Genomic DNA, 23187 nt, shown 5'->3' with positions numbered 1-23187 from the left:
ACCCCTACTGGTCAGCACTCCTTGCTAACACTGATGGACCTTAGAGGGGCAGCCACAGTGTTTGCAACTTTTAAGTTTCTCAGGACTGTTCCTTGAGAAATGCAGTCCAGTGATTATTTCTGGAGCTGGATTACTAAATTCTCATTTGTGTTGATTACTGTGTCAACTACGATGTCTTTCACCTTGTCCAGCCATGCCCTGCTATTCAGCTTTCTGTAGGCTGCCATCATCACAGCCTCGCTTTTCTGTCCTTCAGCTTTGTTTGAGTGGAATGACTCTAATAACTGGGGGCAGTAACAACATCCAGGCTGAAAGATTTATATTGGGTATCACAGAGGAAGTAGTTAAAGCCCTTCTGAGAATGGACCTCCGTACAGGATCAGTTGAGCCTTACAAGATTCAGTCAGGTGTTATCAAGGGTGCAGCTGATCAGATTATTAGGCCAGTAGACAGTCACCTCTTATTTTAAAGAGAAATCAGCTTATCCAGACAATTAAAGGCTGACTCCAAAATATGTTCACCACCTCTTTTACCACTACTGGATGCTGAGTTTGCAGACAACTACTGTAATGTTTCTTTACAATTATTATAATAACCACTGTTCTCCATGTCTTATCTTCCAGTTTCCTAAAAAGAGCAGAAAGTAATTGTGATTCTGCTTTTCTTGGGGTTTTGGAGGGATTTGTTTGGTTAATTTTTGTCCCACCACAGTATGCAGTGACTTAGGTGGTTGAAAAAGAGCATTTGAAATCATGTTCTCTTGTTAGGTACACCTAGGTGTCATCCTGGTGCTGGGCAAAACCACGCAAACAATCCTTTCCCTTTAAATTAAACAAGCATAAACTTCCAAACGATACCTAAATACTGTAGCCTCATCTAATTATTTGTGAATAGATATGTGTCAAAATAAAAACCATTCCAACAGACCTAATTCTGCACAAATATTGCTGCTTACTTGGTCAAAGACTAAAGTAAAAGTTCAGATTCTTCAAGGGAATCACAGTACTTCTAAAACTATATACCAGGGATTTCTCCATTACAAATATTCTAGTTCTGTCTAGGGAGAAAATCCCATTAAAATCTTCCTGTACCAGTGACAGATTGGTGTTTGGAGCAAAACAAGGAATGTGAGCTTCCTGCAACCCAAAGGATTTTAGTCTGTGGATTTGGCTAGTGTGAGAAGGATGGGAGGACACTCGGACAACATATTCCGCTCTCAGCCCAAGAAGGGAGCACTTTCTGACACAGGCAGTGCTTTGTTCTTGCTTCACTGCACAAATATGGTGTTTTAGATCACAAACATATCATTTACATGTGTGCACACATACTGATGCAAACACTGTTCTATCTGTAGAGCAATGTATTGTAGAAGACATGTTATCCATGTGTGAATGTGGATGAAAAACTCAACAGACACTGGCAACGTGTGCTGGCAGCCGAGAAAGCCGACCAAATCCTGAGCTACAGCAAAAGCAGAATGGCCAGCAGGTCAAGGGAGGTGATTTTCCCCCTCTGCTCTGCTCTGGTGAGACCACACCTGGAGAACTGCATGCAGTTCTGGTGTCCCCAGCATAAGGAGCTGGAACTGATGGAGCAAGTCCAGAGGAGCACCACAAGGTTAAGAGGACTGGAGCACCTCGTACACGGAGACAGGCTGAGAGAGCTGGAGCTGTTCAGCCTGGAGAAGAGAAGGTTGTGTGGAAAGCTCTTTGCAGCCTCCCAGTATCTGAAGGGGCCTACATGGAAGCCTGAGAAGGACTCTGTCAGAACTGTAGTGATGGGACAAGAAATGATGGGTTCAAACTGAAACAGGGAAAATTTAGGTTAGATATTAGAAAGAAATCTTTTACTGTGAGGGTGGTGAGGAGCTGGAACAGGCTGTTCACGGAGGTTGTGGACGCCCCAACCCTGGAGGTATTCAAGCCAGGTTGGAAAAGCCTTTGAGCAATCTGGTCTAGTGGGAGGTGTCCCTGCCCATGGGAGTGAAATGTGTGCTTAGACGACCTTGAAGGCCCCTTCCAGCCCCTTCACACGGATTCTGCGGTGGGATGTACGCAAGATCACCGCGGGCCCGTCACCCCGCCACGCACGGCCCGGCCCCTTTAAGGCCGCCTCCGCGCCTTACCACGTGCTGGGGGCTGGGCGGGGGCGCCGCGCAGCCAATGGGGACCGCCCGAGGGGCGCGGCGCCACCGCGGCCCCATCCCCGTCCCCTCCGTGTGCCGGCGGCGCGGGCAGCGCTGCCCCGCTCTGCCCTGCCCGGTGCGCGGCCGGCGTCAGCGCCGCCGCCCGGGAGCGCCCGGCCCCTCCATCAGGTGACGAGCGGCCGCCGGGAGCGGCGCGGCTGAGCGGCGCGGCGCTCCCCTCGCCTCCTCTCCATGCTGGGCGGCTCCGCAGCGGCTCCGGGGATGCTGCCGCGGCCGCCGCCGCTCGCCGCCCGCTGAGCCGCTGCGAGGGGCGCGGCGGGGCCGCCGCCGGGCGGGGGGGCGGCATGGCCCCCACCCTGCTCCAGAAGCTCTTCAACAAAAGGGGCGGCGGCGCGGCGGCCCCGCACGGCCGGGCTCCGGGGGAGGGGCCCGCCTTCAGGTGAGCCGGGGCGCAGGTATGCCGCAGCCCCGCGGGGTCCCCGCCGCGGTTTCCGGGCGAGCGGCCGCGCGAAGGGGGTGCGGCGGGAGGCACGGCCGCGCCGGGGTGGCTCTTCTCCCGCCTTTCCCTCTCGTTGGAGCTCTCAGCCATTTTCTGCTCGAGTCGGCGTGGCACGCCCGGGAGCCTGGGGCGCTCGCCCCTCGGCAGCGGTGGGGGAGAGGCGCCGGGCCCCTGGACAGGGGCCCGGCGCCTCTCCCCCACCGCTGCCGAGGGGCGAGCGCCCCAGGCCGTTTGTGTGCGCACAGGAAAATTCAGAAACGGCTTTGTTGTTGTGACCTAAATACACGTGCGCGGTGCGCTGACCCGCTAAGCGTTAGGGCACTTTTCACTGCCCCTGCTTTTGATACCGTGAGTGCTGAAAGGTGAGGTTCAGTAGCTAGCGCTGCCTCGGGGTTTATGTGTATAACCTCTATATAGTATTGATTCTCTGTGTAATATCGAACTATTAATGTTTTCTGAACCTTCGGGGACAGCATTTTGCTCAGGCTGGTGCTTTGGAGCTTTGTTCGTGTGACATCTGTGCTGCGCACAGGACCGAGCGGCCCGGTGAGCACAGTGACAATCACATGCGTGCCCGGGAACCTCTGTGTCTGTTTTTCTGTGCGGCATGGGTTGGCTGGTCTTGTGATCTGATGGGTACACAGGGTTGAATGGGAATCTGAGCTTTAACCGCTGAAACTACTAAAGATGGTCAGGGAGAGCAGCGAACAATATTTTGATCCACAAAATGCCATCGTGCCAAGTGTGAAAGTCACAGTTTTGGAACCATTATAATTCCAAAGACGGTCTGTGCGGGATATTGCCGTTTGTGTGGCTAAAGTTACAAGATCGTGGAGAACAATAGTGTAAGAGGAAAATGACAATATATTTGGGTTACAAGGTGATTCCTTTGAAAGTGGTTTGACACAGTATTGGAGCTGCATTTATGTTGGAGAACAAATGTGAATTTTATGAAGCTGCAGAGTCTATATGCTGCACTTGTAACCACAGATTACTTTTGTGTAACTGCTACTTACTTCTTTTTAGCATTTATTCACCTTATGAGTTAATGTGGAAGAAAACAGTTTTCCGCATTGAAACTGACAGTTCCAGACTATTATTTTGCATTGTAGTTAAAAATATTCTGTGTCAGAGACCAGTGTTGTTAGTTCTGGATTATTGGATTGTTACTGGATTATCAAGTATTTCCACGAAGGCCGATTCCTTGCACAGTGCATTTCCCCCTAAAATCAGTAAGATTATTCCATCTGGAGTATTTAGTGAAGTTATGGATTGTACTTTCTCCTTCTTCCTGTTTTTTGGGTAAGATATTCCCTTAGTTTTCAGTTTTGAGTAACATTTAACTGATGTATGCTTCACATAAAACCTATTATAATGAAAATACTTCTGTAAAATACATCTTTTTATCCCCTATTTTTCCTCATTCACTTTCTATCTGATTATTTTTGATGCACCTAACATTAATAAAATAAATTGAAGTATTTTACATGTGAATAGAGGGAGAGGTTTTTTGCTTGTTAATATTAAGCTTCTTCCTTACGACTTTTAAGTATGCTGTAATGCTTTTTCTTTCTTTCCAGTGATCTGTTCATGATCTGCAAGAGCATACTTACAGGGTCTGAGAAGCTTTGCTGCAATGCTTTTCATAGACTTTCTGTTCAACAGTAATCTCTGAGTGGAGAGATGTGATTTGATCCAAGTAAAGTAAGAAACATAAGCCTTTGGTAGCTTCTGTATTAATCATATACTGCTGGCCAATGTTGGATGCAAAGTGGCAGAATCATTTTCTAATGACAAGACTGTCTTTCTAAGGATTTTTAGTTAGCTTTATTCCTTCCAGGTTTTGGTTAGTGAGGTCCCTCCACACTCAATGTGTCTTGCAGTGCTTAGCTCTGTTAAGGAGCCCTGTGAGACCAATAACAGTCTGTATCCTTGGACTTTCAATTGTTATGAAAGCCTTGAAAGCTTAAGTGTACTCAGTCACCCTCGTTACCCCGACGAACAGAGGAATTACCAAAATCTCTTTAGTAGATAATGACTCCTCAAATTAATGTGATTTGACAACTTTTTTCAACTACATTGTTGGGAAGCTTTGTGTTTTCTAGTCTTCCAAGGAGCACCAGGAAAGTTCTGTTTCAGAGTGCTATCAACCAGGCTTGCATTTTGCCTGTAACAAGTACTGCATGTGCTCCTTCTGTTGCACTCTCCTTTAATGGGAGTTAAATCTTGGCCAGAGGTCCGCATTACTTTGGCTCTGAAGGAAGCATCAAGCTTCAAGATCCATGCTGCTTACCAGGATGAGCTGGCACAGCCTCAAAGAGCAAGAGACATGGTGCCTATAGATGAGCATGGAGCCACAGGAAATTATTTTCTGGGTGCATGAATATGAACACACTAGTTTGGCTCAGGAGTGCTCTTTTAAAGAAAACCTCTAAATTGTCCCACTAACTGCACTTTGGCTCACAAAGCCAAAGTGGCTTCAGTACATAAACTGGATTCCTGCTGGAATGAATAAAATTAGAAAGTGTGTTCCAACCACTAATGGGTATTCAGTCCCTGGGACCATACTACAGCTGGTCAAAAGTAAAACTGCAGAACACATATAGTGTGGTTGTCAGGTCCTTAGCACCAATTAATGCACTCTGTGGAGCCAGTCTGGGCTGCATTACATGTTCACATGAGCACAACCTTTACCTGCAGGGTGAGAAGAATGTAAACATGAGGTATAGATGCTAATATAGAGCTATTGGGATAGTAGGACTTTCTACTGGCCTAGGCCTCCCTTCAAGATAATGGAAATCTGAAGTGGTAGGAGGGTAGTAGTTAGAATTACAGAATAGCTTAATTCCTTTTTTACAAAAAGAGAAATTATAAATCAGCTGGAGAACAGATGCGAGATATTACATTTGTTCTAAGCAGTTTTCTACACAGACTTGAGCTTTGCTATTTTTACTGCTGCTTCTTGCTTCCCTTGACTGAAGATATATATCTATGTGTGTAATACATATGTAAAGATGTATGTGTGTGTGTGTACACACAGCCCTTTCAACAGAGACACTTGAGTGGCTGTAATTGAATATATTTCTTCTTAGCCTCTGAAGCTCTGGGAAAGCCCTAATTACTTTGTGTGTGAGCAATGTGTATTTATGTGGCTAAATTCCCCTAAAACTTCTTATTTCCTTATCAAATGTTGCTTCCCTGTTGGTTTAGCATAGTTTGTACAATTTTTGGAGTGCTATCAGGGTCATGTATTCAGCAGAATCATTGATCAGCTTGTGTTGGAAGAGACCTTACAATTCCTCTAGTTCCAACCACCACTGCCTTAGACAGGGATACCTTCCAGTAGACCGGACTGATCAGAGCCCCATCCAACCTGATCTTCAAAATTTACAGGGATGGGGCATCCACTACTTTTCTGGGCAAACTTTTCCAATGTCTCACCATCCTCACAGTAAAGAATTTTTCCGAATATCTAATATTAACCTATTATCCATTTGAAGCCGTTCCCCCTTGTCCTGTCACTACATGTATTTTAAAGTATTCTGTCTCCGTATTTTTTGTAGGCTCCATTCAGGTACTGGAAAGCAGCAATTAGGTTGTCCTAAAGCCTTCTCTTTTCCAGTTTGAACAGCCTCAATTCTCTCAGCCTTTCCTCATAGGAGAGGTGTTTCATCCCTCTAATCACATGTCTCTCCTCTGGGCTTGATCCAACAGATTAATTTCATTCCTCTGGTGGGGACCCCCAGAGCTGGATGCAGCACTGTAGGTGGGGTCTCACGAGGGCAGAGTAGAAGGGTAGAATAGTCTGCCAGGCCCTGCTGGCCACGCTACTTTTAATCTAGTCTGGGACATATTTGGCTTCCTGGGTTGCAAATGCACTTGGCTGGGTCATGTCCAGCCTCTCACCCACCAGCATCCCCAAGTCCTTCTGGGCAGGGCTGCTCTGAATCTGTTCATCCCCAGCCTATGTTGATACCAGGGTTTGCCCTGACCCAGGTGCAACACCTTGCATTTGGTTTTGTTAAACCTCATGAGATTGCCATGGGCCCTCTTCTTGAGCTTGTCTAGGTCCCTTGGGCTGGCATCCCATCCTTCAGGTGTGCAGACAAGCACAGCTTGGTGTCGTCTGCAGGTTTTCTGAGGATGCACACAATTCTATCGTCGGTATTCCCCGAGGGGCATGATTTTTGTCACTGATGTCCATCAGGACTCTGAGCCATTGACCAGTGCCCTCTGGATGTGGCCATCCAACCAATTCCTTGCCCACTGGACAGTCCATTAAGTTTTAGGGATTGCATAGCGTATAAGCACATAGTATCTCAAGACTATGTCTCAAGTGCTGAGTATTTGAGTAAGGTATTGGAGTGCAGCCTTAAAGAAATTGATGTGGGTTGCGGATAGTTTGATTTTACTTAAATTGATAGCAGATTTTCTGTAATTGTGTTTACCTGATTCTAGAAGACATTTCACATCTGTGCTTTTCTGTACTTTGCAACATAAAGTCTGAGGTTATCCTTAAGTTGTGGGTTCAGATTGCACCTTAATTTCAGTCTTTGATAGTCTGATTTGGTTTTGGGTTTTCTTAATGAAAATAAATGTTTTGGAGTTTTTGGAAGACTGATTTCACTGCTGAATATATAATTTCTTCATTACAACCTGTGATTAAATTTCTTTGTTATCGGTATGTGTAGTGAAGTATTCCCTACTATTGTACAGTAGGGAATAACTTCATTTTATGTCATGTTTTTTTAAAAAAGTTGTGTTATTTCAGCTGTGTCTGAAACTTGCATGGGTATTCAGCTTTAAGTATCAGCTGCTCCTTCTGGTGTCTATAATGGAACGGATGTCATGTTGTAGCTGCAGGATATCTATCTGGTAACAGTTTGTTAGCTTTGGTATATGAGATCATTTGTTTGGCAGCTGGTACTAGTGATTCCTATGGTCATAGTGCTGAAATGCTTGGTGAGGTCCTACTTGCTAAGCATTATTTCACAGCATTTATTACCAGCCTGGCAATGTTCCACCTTCTGAAAAAGGAAAGAAAGCAGTAGTGAGGTTGGAGTCTGCTTGTATGTCAGTTTGTTCAAATGGAATACTCATTGGAATGTTCTTGTGACCTAATATGGTTTTTTTCCTTGAGCTTCTTGCAGTTTTGTAGAGATCCACACAGCAATAACCCTACTGAGCACACATGTACATCTTCATACATGGAAATATCCGTATACATCTGGCTCTAAAGCCTTTGAAAAATATTTGAAAGAAAATCACTGTTTAATATGCTGTAAAAGGGCAATCCAGCCCAGGGCCAGACCTGAGCATGGGGACAGGACAGGTCAAAGAGCAGATCTAAACCATACACCATTTCACAGACAGCTGAAGGTGAGCCTTCGGCTGCAGTATTACACCTTTGCGCTGGTGTTAGTTTTTGATCCATAAAATGAGCTAAAGAATAAGTCCTGATGAAGGAGATGTATTACAGTCTCACTCAAAAAAACAGCTTAGACCGGAAGTCATTGAAAGTATGGTCTTTTGACACGGAAACCACACTTCCAGCCTGGGGCTTTTTTGAAGGAGAACAAGCCCCAAGTCCTCTGGTTTTGCTCTTTGCATGAACTAAGGCCATTCTTCTGCATTAGTTGTTTGGATTTCCCCTCCCTTAAACACTGCTGTCACTGAACAACCCCTTGGCTTGCTCTAGTTTTGCTCTGAGTCTAGCTCCATCTCTCTTAAAGTTGCAAAAAGACACCCTGTTTTTTGTTTTGGTTTTTGCCTTTGCCGCAAATTACAAAAAAATGTGTGGAAATGCACAAGCTACTGACATTCTGAGAGGGATGAATATGCCTTGGTTATTTAATTACGTGAAAAGATGCATTATTGACTGACAGTCAAATGGGTTTTGCCTGTAGGTTAGCTTAGTTCTGATTTACAAGTAACTTATCTGTGGAGTTCTATGGGTTGATTCTTAAATTGATATGCAGTTGGACAGTAGATGCTTAATTCCTTATTCTTAGGGCACTTTTGCTGTTAACAATGTCCACAACTGGATGGGTACTGTGCCACATACTATGCTCAGTGGAAAATGATTTGGGGAATCGTAGCAGCAGAAAGCCTTGAAGGTGCCTTTCCTTGTTGGTGGCACCACTTAAAGCAGGAAACACTGCAATTTAACACAGTGATGCTAATGCTGTAAGGGATTACCTTTAAATGGCTTGATGTGATTGAGAAAATAAAGCTGCTTGGGGCTGAAAAATGTGGACAAGCATTCATAAAAGCTGAATTTGTGGAGAAACATTTTAAAAACTGATGTAGAGCTTTGTTGCCAGTAGTGGGTGGCTTCATGTAAACTTACATAAACTTGGTAACTTTTCTTATGTAAACTAAGTTTAAGTTGCAAAATAGCTTTATTAAATTTAGGGGGAAGGAAGAAGAGTTTTCATGAAAATGTTTTAGTCATTAGTCATCATGTCATCCCACTTTGATGTTGTGGGATGTAGGTGTTTCCAATGCATGGTAGGGGCTTTCAGCTGTTGCTTTGGTCTGAGCAGTGAGTAACAGCAGACCAAATGCTGTCAGAGAGTACATGTAACAAAGCTGGGGTCAGGAGGGACAGAAAACGGAGTAATTTTTCTCATTCAGATAATCCCTTGTTCTGACATTTCGGTATTGAAGCTGCTGAGGACTTCGTTGGCAAAGAAAATTCTTTGGATTAATACTCACTATACATGCTACAAACCTTGGTGATTGACCTGTTCCTTTAAGAATTCCTTCTGACAATAATAATCACGTACTTTCATCATGTACTTTGCACCTTACTGATGTTCATGGATAGCTTCTGAAGAGTAAATTCAGATTTGGAGTCATGTGTTATGTTTTATATTTGTCAAGAGTTAATTCTAAGTGCATCCTTGATTAAGAGCACACTGTCTTGTATGCAGCTTAGCTGAAGCGCTGTAAGAAGAATGTTCTTAGGCTGTCCTAATTACCAGTATTTGCTGTGTGAAGGTTTCCATGGGTACACTTCTTAGGCAAAAGATGAGGAATGCAATTCTGTAGTGTGGTGGTTAACAGGCTTGCTAGTGAGATTAAGGAAAAGGAGGACTTTGAATAGGCTACTCATGTGAAGACAGCAAATACCTGTCTGCACTTTTTCTGTGTTCTTCCTGTGATAGTGTCAGATTACTGCTGGTCTGAGTAACAGGCATGGACAGGGCAGTTCACCTTTGCCTGTCATGAGTCCTCTGTGTGTACTCTGCCTATGCTGCCTCTTAATCTTCATGCTCAGGCTCTTCTCTGTTCTCTCTCTCCACCTTAAGTGCCTTTCTCAGTCACTCCATTTGCCTTGGTTGCCTGGTGTTTGTCTGGGTTTGTCACTCGAATACCTCAGTAATGTCATATTTTAATGTGCAAGGCTGAGGTCACAAGACAAGCTCCTGTGCAGGCTACAAGACAAAGTGTTCTGAGGCACTGCGAGGATGAGCTTATGAGTTCTGGTAACGGTGCTTGTGTCTTCCCCACACTGACTAGGGCAAGTGCAGGTGCGTTTACCTGACCAGCAGCTGAAATGTCTGTGGTCAGTCAGCACAGTTCTCATAGTGGTGAGATTCATAGAATTGTACTGATAAATGGGCATGAAGGCTTTACATCACACTTGCTTCTGTTAAAACTGAGTCTTGATTCTGCTTTCATGGGCTTTGCTGAAGTGAAACTTGAGCTGTGTGTGATGTAATTACTGAATCAGTATGGAGCTTTCTCTGCAGGATGCTCTCACTTTAGTGCAATACAGCTCAACTTTTCTACTCCAAGGTGCCAAGTGAAATTTTAGATGTGCTAATGAAATCAGCTGTATTAAGTAGATAATTGACAATATTTATTTATTTTCTAATAGAAGTGCTAGCAGTCGGAATTTGGTATTAGCACTTTCAAATCAGAAATCTGAACACAGTAGTACTTAATTTTTTATAATGGAATTGGGACGTTTCTTACAGTAACAGCTCAGCTTTTGTCTTCACTGAGTTTACCAACTTTTATGAAAGAAAACAGAGGCTTGAATGAACTCAGTGCTCTGAATTTCTGTGCAGAGTATTTGTACTGAATTCTGAATCTGGGTGTTATCCAACACCTGAGATTGCTCAGCTTTTGGGGTTGGGTTTGTTAATGCACAGCTCCAGGAGTACAGAAAATTTGAGCAGAGTACATTAGATAAAGTTTTTGAAGGAAACCCCAGAGAGAAGGCTGTAAAAACTGTTGAATACATAGTTCTGAGCAAGTTATTGTTAAATTATTATTTCACTGAATGTGGACAATTTTACAGATGTAATGTTATAATGTTAAAATCCTCTGTGGTCTGGAAAAGACAGTTACTGGAATTTTTTGAAATCTGTGATTCACAGAAATTAGTTTATGTTCAGACAAATTTTTGTTGTATCTTCTGTTTTTCTATGGGGGCATGTGAGCTTGTCCAACTGTTGCTGGACAGTTGAGTCCTTGTGTCTTTCACATTTGCTTGCCTTTCTTTTCAGATTCCCCCAAAATAACCTTTTAAAATCTTCACATTTAACACTCTGCTCTCTAACTTGCACTCTAAAATGGATTGTACTTCTGAGAACAAATCATTCTACAGGAAATGTCATGAGCCTTTTGTTTCTGAAATGTCCTGTCTTGTTTAACATCTTGGATTGAACAATGTGGGTGGAGACCTATGAGGTGCTGTGAAGGAAGGTGCAGGTGCAAGGAAGAAGATATTTGGTGCAGAAACCGCTTTACTCAGCTGTGGAGCAGCAGGGTTAGTCCATGCATATGAAGGCTTGGTCTTGGTAAATGGCTCCAATGTTACAAGATGCTACTGCAGTCTCCTGTTCTATGCTGGGATCGGGTATTGGCTGGACGTTTGTCACTTCCACAGTAGCATTGATGGAACAGTGTTCAAGTGCTATCAGTTGTGTCTATGTAAAGGTCAGTGATAGAACCAGCTCTTCTTACAGTAGTCTGTGTTAAGCTGTCACACCATGCAGGAATGGTTATGGAGGGCTAATCCTCAGCTGTGTTGAGATGGCTGGAATAAAGAACAGGGATCTGGTGGCCACTTCACTTAGCAGACAACCATAGTGGCATGCATCTTGGCTCCTGCTTGGTCTTGGCTTTTAGCCTGGAGGAAGGCTGCTGTCCTGTGTTAGCTGCTTGAAACAGCTTCAGAAGTGCAACCTCTGCCCTCCCAACTGTTAAAAATGTTTCTAGATCATATCAAGTTAAAGACTTGGAAAAATTAACCCTCTCTCCTTATAAAGGTGTTTGTGAGATTTGCCTGTGCATATAAATCTCACTAAAATGATTTCAGACCCAATTCTAACTTAGGGGGTGGGTGAGTACTACCTAATGACTTTGGTACTTGGGAGACTTGGGGATATGTTAGTCACCTCCTGTGAACTAGATCACAGTACAGTTGAGTTCAAAAAAGTTCAGGTACTAAATTTCTTGTGTTCAGAAGTTCCTGTAAGCAGTCTTACACATAGGGATATATTCTGGAATGCTTTTGAATGAAACTAGGGAAATCGTTTGAAAGTAGCTATTTCTGTTTGTCACTTTATTATAGCACTTGGTGGAAATGCTGTAAAATGCTAATGGAGAGCTGGACTGGATAATGAGTGCAGTGATAGGTATGCGAAGAAGATGAAAATGCAAACAATGTATTTTGTAGTGAATGTGGTTTTTTTGAAACAGTCAACTCAATGAACCCATGTGCACATTGATAATGCATCTGTCCAATTTCTTTATTTTTGAGGAAAATATGTCCGTGTGGAGTGCCAAAGATGACTTGAACCTATGAATTAAACTTTGTTTTCTGCTTAAAGAAATAATTCTGTATTTGTATTGAAATGTGTTAGCATGCAAACTAGAAATTTGAGTTTATTTTGGCTTTTTGTTTGCGTTACTGAAGCACTAAAAGTTGAATGTAGTCTTCATCAGAGTTGTATCCTTGGTCCCTGTTCTGGCAGAAAGTGAAAATAAAGAGTTTTGTTTGTATTTAAAGGAAGTTGTCCTGAATCTGTAATTGTTAGGATGGCTTCTAGTGAGTCTTCTCTGGTAGACTTCACCTCACTAGTAAATCAGGTCTGTTATAAAGGATTTTCTTGTACACTGTTTTCCTGGGGAGCATTAAAGAAGCTTGACGAATTTTTACCTTCTTGTGAGGAGGAAGGTTTCGAATTTGTGTAAATAATTGCTACTGACTGAAATTTGTTTGCATCTATCAATGTGCAAATCATTCTTGTTGCAGGACAAGGATGCAACTAAGTTTTCCGTGTGATTTTTATGTTTTTGCTCAGATGTTTCAGGGTTGATGGACTGATACTTGGCAGCCAAATGCTAGCATACTACTGGGTGCGGTCAGCCGTAATTACGTACAAACCTGACTGGATAAACTTCTAAGTCTTCTATAATACCAGTGTTTTTGAGAAAATGTTTGGGATCCTATGTGAGTAGTTTAGAGTGGTTGGCCTGCTTTAAGGAGGGGAGACTGTTTCATAACTTAATGACTATTTATACATGCAAAGTCCTACGCAATTGGTGGTAAACAGAACGTAAGTCTTTAGCATAGTGGCTTGCAGCAAGGATAGGTTTGCCTGTGCCAGTCAGCTGCAGGATTGTGGTTTGTTTGGTTGGTTTTGTGTGTAGTCTTTTTCATTGAAAAGATGTATGGTATGAGTTATTTAATTGCCATGATCTTCTGCACATGGTCCTAAGGTGTGGTTCCTCCTTCCCTTTCCAGTGAAACTTGAAAATAAATCTGTGTAAGCCTTCAAGATTCAGTTCTAGTTACTCGAAAGCTGTTTTCTGTGCTATCTACAAGAGAGTTAAGGAAAGTGTTTTGGATGGAATAGACAAATTATCATAACAACAACAGGAGGAGCAAAACATATTTTTGGCTATAACTAGTGAAAAATGCCGGAGCTGATGTTATATCCGTCCGTGTTATCACTTCATTCAATCTAAGTCAGGATTTCCTGGCATTCATCTAGACCAAGGCAATGGATTTTGCTGTTCGTGCTGTAGCAACTTTTGGGTGATCAAGCATGGCTTCTTGTGTATGTGTTCTTTCCCATATTCTTGCCAGTTTGGTAAATCAGTACTTTCTCATAAATATTCAACTTAGGTTTTCTTCCTTCCTTCCCTGGTTATTGCAGACTAACTTTTCAGCTGCAATCTCTGTTTTAGAAGTATCAAAACACATCTTGTTCTTACAACAGTTTAACATAACCATTTACAGAGGTCTTGCCAATACTATGTTAGCTAGTCAAAAAAACTGGGCTGCTTCAGTTCTCAGCACTGTTAGAGAGCCACATGTGATATCTTTTCATAGAATAGGAATTTAGGAGGTAAATATTAATTTCGTTTTAAGTGAAGTGATACTGCTGAGTTTGTGCTTTTGGGTTAGATGAAACACTTTGAAGCAATTTCCCTTGGAAGAAGGCCATGGGGTCCTTGGATAGCACTTGCCTCTAGCCCTCCTTGAGTGTGTTCTTTTGTACAGTGGGAGTGCGTGTTCAGAACAATGATGAGAAATGGGGATTTGCAATCTTTCTGCACCCCTGGAGAGAGTACCCTAAACTTCTGTCTGTAAAGCTTGAGAAAGTGCCACATCCTCTGCAGTTCACAAAGCCCTCTTGTGAATGTAGCCTTTTCATAGTATAGAAGTGGAGGAAATTTCTAAAGAAATGGTTGCTGTTAACATGAGGGTGTTTTTGGCTACTTGAAGGTGTTTGTGTATGTTATAGCAGAAAAATACTTTCCATTTAGCTAGAAAAAAACTGGGGTGGGGGGAGAATGTTAAACACCAGACATTGTTTAGCTCTCTGTATCTATGTATTTACTTACATCCAATAAATAACATTTTTTCTTAATAATTTTTTTCATATTCTGAAATTAATCCTTTGAACAGATGTCTGAAACCTGTATACAGAATCTTCCTTAAATAAAAAGAATAAAATATAGAATATAGGGCTTTATAGAGGAGGGAGAAGGAACAGGAAAGAGCAGACAACCAAACCCATGCCTCAGGATACCAGCCTTAAGGTGTGGCGATGTCTGTCTTGGCCTGCTCACGTATGTAGGAGATACTAAGGTCTGAATTCTGTCAGTACTTTTATACAGCACTGCAATGAAGTAAGAGCTAGTATAGTGTTATAAATACCAGATTCTGCCTTGCATTGTTGCTCAAAATTCTCCTTCAGACAGATGTACAATGGGTAGTTCTTCCTTGTGTTCAAGAGAAGGTGGGGAAAGGCAGAGGCAGGATAAAGGATTTCTCTTAATCTCATTTTCTGGCAGAGGCAGTTCCCAGACGTGCCTTGGCAGTGTCTGTATTTAGTAGCTGTGTTCCTGGCCGCTGGCCCAGTCACATGGCGCCGCTGGAACAAGTGACACGGGAATGATGCATTAGCCGAGACCCAGGCTGCGTGCCGGAGGAGGTGGGGTGCCCTGGCCGGCCCGGCTGCCTGTGCCCGGCCACGCAGCAGAGGCGCCGGACCCACACTGCTTGCTCCCGGGTGGCCGCTGCTGTTTGGCTCCAGTGAAAGCTGGAAGCGGCTTATTGCAGATGCCTTGAAAAAATAAACAGGGAAAGGAGCAGAGTCAAATCCTAGAGAGTGTTAAATCACAAGCAAATTTTCATTTTTTTGAATTGATAAAGATCATCACTCTGAAACAGCTACTGCAAAATACTTGACTTGCTTCGGGTCAGCTGGCTCTCCCAACTGTTGGAAGCTATAGAGATGGCAGCAGAAAGTGGGATGGAAAGGGGAAAGTTGTTTAAAACTAAGCATGGCTTTCTGTATGGAGGAAAGAACTAGGTGGTAGACATAAGGTGCTAACCTTAATGCAGATTTTACCTGTCTTTGTTTAAAGACCTAGTTTAACAAAACCCATACTTTTCTTAATGGTCAAACACAATTAAATGCATGCTTTTTTCCATGCAATTACAAGCCTTTAGCTCTTTTCTTTCCTAATGAGGAATTCCACTTCTGGAGCTAGCAACTGAGAGTGCTGTCTCTGTGCTATTTGTGGTCCTCCTTCAAACAGTGTACTTGCTGGGTGTTTTCTTTGATTAAGGTTTTGTTTTATTGTGGGTTTTATTTTTTTATTTCTACATTAGATAGATTACATTAGATAGATACCCTATGACAGCTAACTCCCAGACTTCAGATTTGTAGATAAGCCAGTGAGCAGTGATTCCTGATAACTTAGAGAAGTTGAGTTGACGCACTGGTTTAATGGGCTGCTCTTTATGTTTATGGAAAGCTGATGTGTGCACTTTATGGTGACTCCAACTTGCGTAGATCTGTTTGTTAACCTCTATTTAGCAGTGTGTGTGTCTTGTCATTTTTTGTGCATGTTTGTGATGATATTGCTTTATAGCAACAAAGATGAAGAAAAAATACTTCCAGCCTCACAAAAATCCAGTATCTTGTCCTTTCCTAAGCAGGGAATCTGTGGAATTCTAGCTTTTCAATTAACAAATATGTCCAATACTGCTTGGAGTTCATAGAGGAACATATAGAATTATTCTAAAAAAAGTGACGCTTCTGTACAGTGATTTGATACCTAGAACTTTTTTTCCATCTGAACATTTTCTTCAGGAAAATCTGTCTTGAGAGAGAGCAGTGCTCCAAATAATACCTTCGTTCACTTGTTGCGTGACTAATCTGCAATGTATCCCGCCTAACTTGTGTGAAACTAGTAACTATGTATCATGCTTGAACAAGGTAGTTCATCTCAGGTTAATAGAGCTTTGCCATATTAGGACTACTTTAAGTCATTGTGGAAAAGGAATGTGGTGTGGCATCCACACAACTCTTCCATATCTGAGGTTTTAGAAAGAGAAGAAACAATGTAGGGTAAATGAGGCAAATTAGGAGGGAGGATGGGAACCTATCTTCCCCATAAACTATTCAATGGACTAAAAGAGGGAAAATTATCATTAAGCAATCCAGAAAAGATTCCACTTCATCTTTAAATATGTGTTTTGGCACTAATCCTGAGTGTTTGGGTCTAGGTATTTTTTGTGTATCAATTTTGCGATGTGTGTGTTTTGCAAAAAGAAATGCTCACTGAAACAGCAGGTGTGGTTCAAACTTTTTTGCTAAGCTTCTCTAGCCACTTCTAAAAGCTTGCATGGGTCTCTGAAAATATTCTCTTAGATTTGAAAACAGTGCTTAAGTTTTAGTGGACAGCTGTAACTTATATAGAAAATTATTCTTAAACTACATCACATACATTTATTTCCTCTTTCCCCTACCCCAAATTTTCTTGCTAAAGTATTACCTTGAGTTGAAATAATTTAGGCAATTGTCTTGCAGTGAAAATGAAGGACAGGAAATGACCTACAAACAGAGCAGGTGGCATGCTGTCACATAGCCTAGAAAAAGAGTGATTAAATTCAGCTTCACAGAGGATTATATCTGCAGAGCAGGACACTTTATTCCATTTTCTGTGTTATCTACTTTATGGACTGTGTGTTTTCCATGTGTAGATTTATATATTATTTTGTTGTTTAGAAACTGTGCTGTGGATTTGGAATGTTAATTCTTCAGATACTATAGGATTTATGTTATTCTACAGATGATTGCATTTACAGATGAGGTAGTGTTGTGAAGCCATCTATTTAGTGAGCTTACAGGAGTTTCTTGTTCTAATCCCTGATGGGAATTTGATTGTTTGATGAATGTTCCAGAATTTTGGTTTGTTTGGGGAAAGGGTAGTGCAGAAGTGAAAGCTATGATTTCCTGATCTTAGTCAACATGTATTATTTCACTTCTTTCATCTGTGCTTCAAAGATGACTGGTAACACTGGTGTTTAAAGTAGTCTTCCTCAATGAGGGGAAGACTAGAGTTGTCTTCTCCTAGACAATTTAAGTCACTTGAGAACAGGCCAAAGATTTCACTTGTTTGCCATTCTTGGAAGGAGGAGTGATTGTGATCCAGTACTTGTCACTTCTCTGGGGATCGAAGTGGAGCGGTTTTTTTATTGCTATAGGTTTCCCTCAGCAACAGAGCAAGTTGTTCAACCTAGCATTGCTCTAGTTTTTTGCTTCACTTCTGTCCAGTTTTTAGAGGTTGGGGTTAACTGTGATTACAAAATCATTTTAAGGGTGCTGTGCTATTTAGCAGGTAGCACGTAGCACTGGGTTTTGAAATCTTGCTTCTAACTCTACTGCTTGTCTGGTTGACCATTAACAAAGTTATTTTCCCTTTTTAACCTGGAAGAGAAATTGCAGTAGGGCTGTTATCTTATAAAATGTCTAAAATTTTACTGGTGAGGAGAAAGCCCATTGTAATTCATGATAGATGTGAATTATGAGCAGATATGTCTGGATAACTTATTTTAAAGCAAAGATGGGGTAAAGAGGACTTTATTCTGCAGTAGAATTACCAGAGCCTAACAGAACATCCTGTGTGTAGTTTTGGACACTGCAATACAAGAAAGATATTTAAGCTATCAGAGAGTGCCCAAAGGAGGGCAAAAAAGATGATGGAAGGCCTTGTGGAAAAGCTGTATGAGAAATGGCTGAGGTCACTCACTTTGTTGAGCTTGAAGAACATGAGACTGAGAGGAGACCTCATTGCAGTTGCAACTTCATCATGAGGGGAAGAGGAGGGGCAGACACTGATCTCTTCTGTGGTGACCAGTGACAGTACCCAAGGGAATGGCCTGAAGTTGTGCTGAGGAGGTTTAGGTTGCATATTTGAAAAAAGTTACTCACTTAGAGGGTGTTTGGGCACTCAAATAGGCTCCCCAGGGAAGTGGTCACAGCACCAATCCCTGACAGAGTTCAAGAAGTGTTTGGACAGCACTTTGGGGCATTAAGTATGACTCTTGGGGATGCTGCTGTGCAGGCCCAGGAGTTGGACTCAATTATGTTCTCTCTTCTGTGATCCGATTCCTTTGTTCTGTTCAAAAACTGAAATTTACTTGGGAGTACTTTATTAGATATTTTTGTCATCAATGCTGTCATTGAATTATTTTAAGAGGCACATGACTGTAAATTCTCATCAAGCAACTTGAAATCTGAACAAACCTTTTCTCATTGTTTTCCTTCATACTTTTCAAATAGCTTTTCAAAGTACTAGTGTCAAGTTCTTGTCCAAGTATAAGTAGTATTTGTCCTTAGAAATAAAGTCAGTACAGCACAGAATATCTAGCATGTTTCTTGGTGTTGGTAGTTGGGTTTTTTAAACTGATAACCATATGGCAATGATGACAGATTCTTACTTGCTCCTAAGCTATACGAGGTTGCTAGGGGTTGTCAGATGACACTTGCTCACATGAGAGCCATTAACAGGGTGTTGTAGCCAGTGTTAGAACAACCTTGCAACTAAGGGCGAGTCACTGCAAAAGCAACTATGCTTTTTTTTTTTTTTTTAAAGAGGCCATATGGTTCAGTCTTGTGACTACATAATTGCCAGCTACCTAAATCACATACCAGGAAACAAACATAGCTAAAGTCAATATTAGCTGTTGTATCTGCTGCAGCTTTGCGCCAGGCTTAGAAGGAAAACCTCTGACAGCAGCAAGAACAAGTCCACGATGGCTTCTGAAACCTGAAAGTCATGTCTGTTCTTTCTGGAATAATTGCAGGACTACATTAGCTACAGCTGTCCTTTTGTATTAATGGCTTATAGAATATATGAAGATTCCTTTGCCTTTTTTCCCCCCCAACTGGAAATTCAGCAGACTGTCTTCCTTTATTGGGAAGAAAGGTGATGGTAAATTACCATTGTTAATGGTTGAGCGATAGTGAAGAAACTTGCTTGAGGTTTTTTCTCTTCAGCAGGTGTTTTAGTTTCTTTGAGGGAGCTTTACAAGAGGACTTGTAGCTAAGAAAATGTGTGGGGGTACACCAAAAACTGCAAATGGCACTGGGGGACAAATAGAAAGAACAAGAAACAACAATGATCTCTCTTGTACCAAATTGGATGAAAGAATTAGAAAGTCTTTGAGAGACGAAAGTGTCAGCTGTGCCAACAAAGTGACTAGACTGCTGCAAAACAGGTATGCATGTAACTTTTTTGATGTATATGATTTTTGACAAAGAAAGGACATTTTTATGTGACACTAGATTTATAATAATGTGCCTGAAAGGCTATTTTGTAAATAACTGAGAAAGTTCTGCTAAAGGCTTATTTTTGATGATGATGCTGACTGAAACTCCAGAAAGTCTTTCCTGTTTGAAACTGAACCATCATTCTTGACTCTGATGTCTAAGATTTATGTGTATGCAAACTGAGGCATAAAGGGTAATTGCTTTTCTTTTCAATTAAGTTTACATAATCTTACCTTCTCTTTCTAGTTTCCTAATTAGTTTCCCCTCTTTTACTTTTTTTGCCACCTCCTGTGTTAGTGGGTCAAGTACTAACAGTGTGCTGAGCTGAGGGGAAAGAATGCTGTGAAGTGGGGGAACCCTCTGTGAAGAGAGGGAAACCCTCTGTTTTTCTTGTAAATTACTGCTAATTCAAGCATTACATCAGAGTAATCTGAAGTGGGAATAGTATTTACTTAACTTTTGTATTGTCCTTCTCAGATATGTACCAGTATGTCTCCAGTGTCTGACTCTTTATAGCTATGTAGCTGTGTTGAAAATACGGTTCAGGGTGGCTTTTTCCAAATTCTAGCACCCAAGGGTTTTAGAATTAGTATTCTACATTCAGGATTGCTGGCCCCAGAAGCAGAAAAACATAGATAAATATACTGATAGATGTTTCAGTCTGTTTGGTTCTCTAGCCTGTAAATGTTACATTGAAGGAGTGAGGGGTTAGTCACTTTCAAAAACAGTTTAAGGTCAGCTGAAGTAGTTTTTGAATATAAATGAATAGGTCACTCTTCAGTTATTGCATGCATGCTGATAATTATAAAGGTGAAGCAAAAGCTTTCTTTGTAAACATGAGAGTTTGGAGATCTGTATTATCTGAAAGTATTTATTCACGGCAGAATGAAGCAAACTTTTTGTGATTTTTTTTTTTTCCCCTGGAACAAACAGGTTTGCTTTCCCCTAAGTAAAAGAGATCTTGCCTCCATGGCTCATAACTGTAATTGAAGAAATGTTGAAAAAGCCAAAGGAAAGTAGCATGTGTAGGAGAAAATGAAGCAAGCTCAAGCTTCTCTGGGGACAAAACTTTTCAGGATATCAGTAAGCTGTTCCAAACTTGTGGCTTCCTTTCAAAAAATAAAAAAATATCCCTAGCATTTTAGTATCTGTAGTAGACCTGGTTCTACTGTCATATGAACACAGCTTAATTTGGTTTATTAATTTTGACTTGAGGATAGTGTTTGTTAGTTCTAGCATCTTCCATGTACAGTAAAGATATGATCTGAAGGTGAGGATAGGTAAGCTGACCTGCTCAAACAGACTGATGGTGTTGAAGGAACAACTTCTTCGTTTGTTTTTTGGCATCATCCTCTTGTCCTTTTTTCCCCTTGTTCTGGCCTTGGCCTTTTAAGTTCTTTTGGAACTGTCTCCCCTTAGGGAGTCAGCTCACTAAGCAGACAGAGCACTGACTTGGGAATAAGAAAACTCAATTAATATCCCAACTAGCCTCAATACTTTCTTGGAATGGATCAGGAACATTTTCTTTGTGCCCTTTCCTAAAGATATATAGTTTCATGGACAAAGTCAGTTAGTGTAAGTTAGCTGCCACCGAGAGGTGCAGGTTACACTGTCTTCTGCTTCTTCCTTTCTCCAGTCATGTTTCTGATCACTTTCATGTGCTTGGGTAGACTTCTGTTGCTGCAGAGAATTTGGTTTACTATGGGAGAGTCCAACAGTTACCAGAGCAGACACAAGTAACAGAAAGGGTCGAACAGTTACGAAATGCAGTGAAAAGGTTTGTGAGGCTCTTACTTCTGTGGTCAAATAATAAAGCGTGTTTAGTCAGAACAGCCACATTTAACCTGAAATGCGAACATATACACAAGATCGTACTAATTTAGTTAATTCCACTGATTTTTAAGAATATGTAGGACCTGGCATTGCTAAATAAGCCATAAGCTAAGGAAGTAACATTTTGGGGTTTTGGTTTTTATGCATGTGAAAACAGAGCTGACCAATGAGTCTGTGTACTGTCTGTATTCTTCAACACTCTGCTTTTAGGAGATGATTGAACACTCCTGCTGTCCATGTATTAGGGGAACTCTTAAACAATAAAGGGTGGAAGTACTGTAAGCAGTGCTCATCAGCTTTTGTGATGGGCATAAGCATCCTGGTCATCTGATTAGTCTTGGGCCTGCTTCTGGATTCCATGTGGAAGTAATGAGACTACATGGACTTGTATGCCTATATAAATTGTCTATAGATATGCTTGATGTTATCAAATGAGATCTCTTCTGTAATGGGTAGGTCTGCTGCAGGAAATGCATTTGTAAGCAATGGCATCATTAAAACATAACTTTGATATTTGGTTAGAACTATAAGAAGCGTTATATGAAATTATTTCCCTATATTTAGTTTACTAGTGACATGAAGCTCTGTATGATAGATTTTGTGAATTGCTTAGCTTGTTGATTCTGGTACTAGAGAATCTGTTTGTAGTTCTGGCTGATTGCAGCAATCTTTGGTTCTAGCATGTTGTGTGGAAAAGGCTGTTCAGTTGGCTTCTACTTTAACATAAAATCCAGTTCATGTCTTATACAGAAGTCAGCACTGTGAACAGCATGAGGTTTGCTTTAGTGCATAATAAGGGAATTTATTTGTTCATAAGGAAACCTGAATTCATGCAACCCTGCATCAGTGAACAGATGCATGGCTAAATTTGCTCTATCTGTGTCTGAGATAAATCTTAGTTTAGACTTGCAAGCCTGTGGTCTGAAGTATGGATGCTACTGTGCCAGTCATGGACATAAATAAGGCTTTGCTCTTGCATAGAATTTAGGCTAAAGCCATAGAGATGTAACTTTTCTTTGTTGTTAAAGGAAGGAAAGACCTGCAGCCTTTCTGAGAAAATAGCATGGTTACTTCAGGTTGTCTGTTGCAGCAAGTAAGTAAATAGATAGCTGTGTAACTGAAGACATGTTGGGATATCTGGTACTGAAGAGTATCAGATTCATGTGGCAGACAAGGATGAAGTGTCTTGATGGCTCTGACTTCTTTTGCATTCAGTATAACTGGATTTTGTAATAGCATTGCACAGGCAGTGGGCTGAGAAACTAGTAACAGACTTCTTACACAGATGGTGTAGTTGCAGCTCTCTGTGTAAACAAGGTGTGTAGGATCTCTGCTGGGCAACTATCAACAATGGTATCAGGTCTGGTCTCATGCAGGTTAACATAATGCTGTGACTGCCTTTGAAAGGGAAGGCTTGAAAAGAAATCTGCCTGGCACTCTCAGTAGTTCTGGAGGCAACATGTTACATAGACATCAAGAAGTTTCCTCACTGTGGATGGCAAAACAGCCTTTAGCATTGTTCCATGATGGGAAACCTTGTATATTACGTACATACAGCATACTTGTATTGGAGCACCTTATAGTAGAGATGGGTATCTGGCTTATTCTGTCCC

The 23187-nt window shown here is 41.7% G+C and overlaps 1 protein-coding gene across 4 annotated transcripts in view; it reads left to right on the top strand.

The window, feature by feature from the left end:
* The first annotated feature begins 2246 nt into the window (after positions 1–2246).
* Positions 2247–23187, top strand: part of FNIP2 (folliculin interacting protein 2) — a 50242-nt gene continuing 29301 nt past the window's right edge. For 2 of the 4 annotated variants that reach the window (XM_021536565.4, XM_021536564.4), the window contains exon 1: positions 2864–19689. In XM_021536565.4, coding sequence (XP_021392240.2) covers positions 19523–19689 — 167 coding nt within the window. In that variant the 5' untranslated portion in view covers positions 2864–19522. Of the gene's footprint in view, positions 2586–2863; positions 19690–23187 lie in introns of those variants that run through there. The other 2 variants (XM_077782915.2, XM_021536566.3) reach the window with 2 other exon arrangements.

Source organism: Lonchura striata, chromosome 4 (assembly GCF_050655825.1).
Source record: "Lonchura striata isolate lonStrDom1 chromosome 4, ASM5065582v1, whole genome shotgun sequence".
In the NCBI taxonomy this organism is placed as follows: Eukaryota; Metazoa; Chordata; class Aves; order Passeriformes; family Estrildidae; genus Lonchura; species Lonchura striata.
This window is presented reverse-complemented; position numbering and strand designations above follow the sequence as displayed.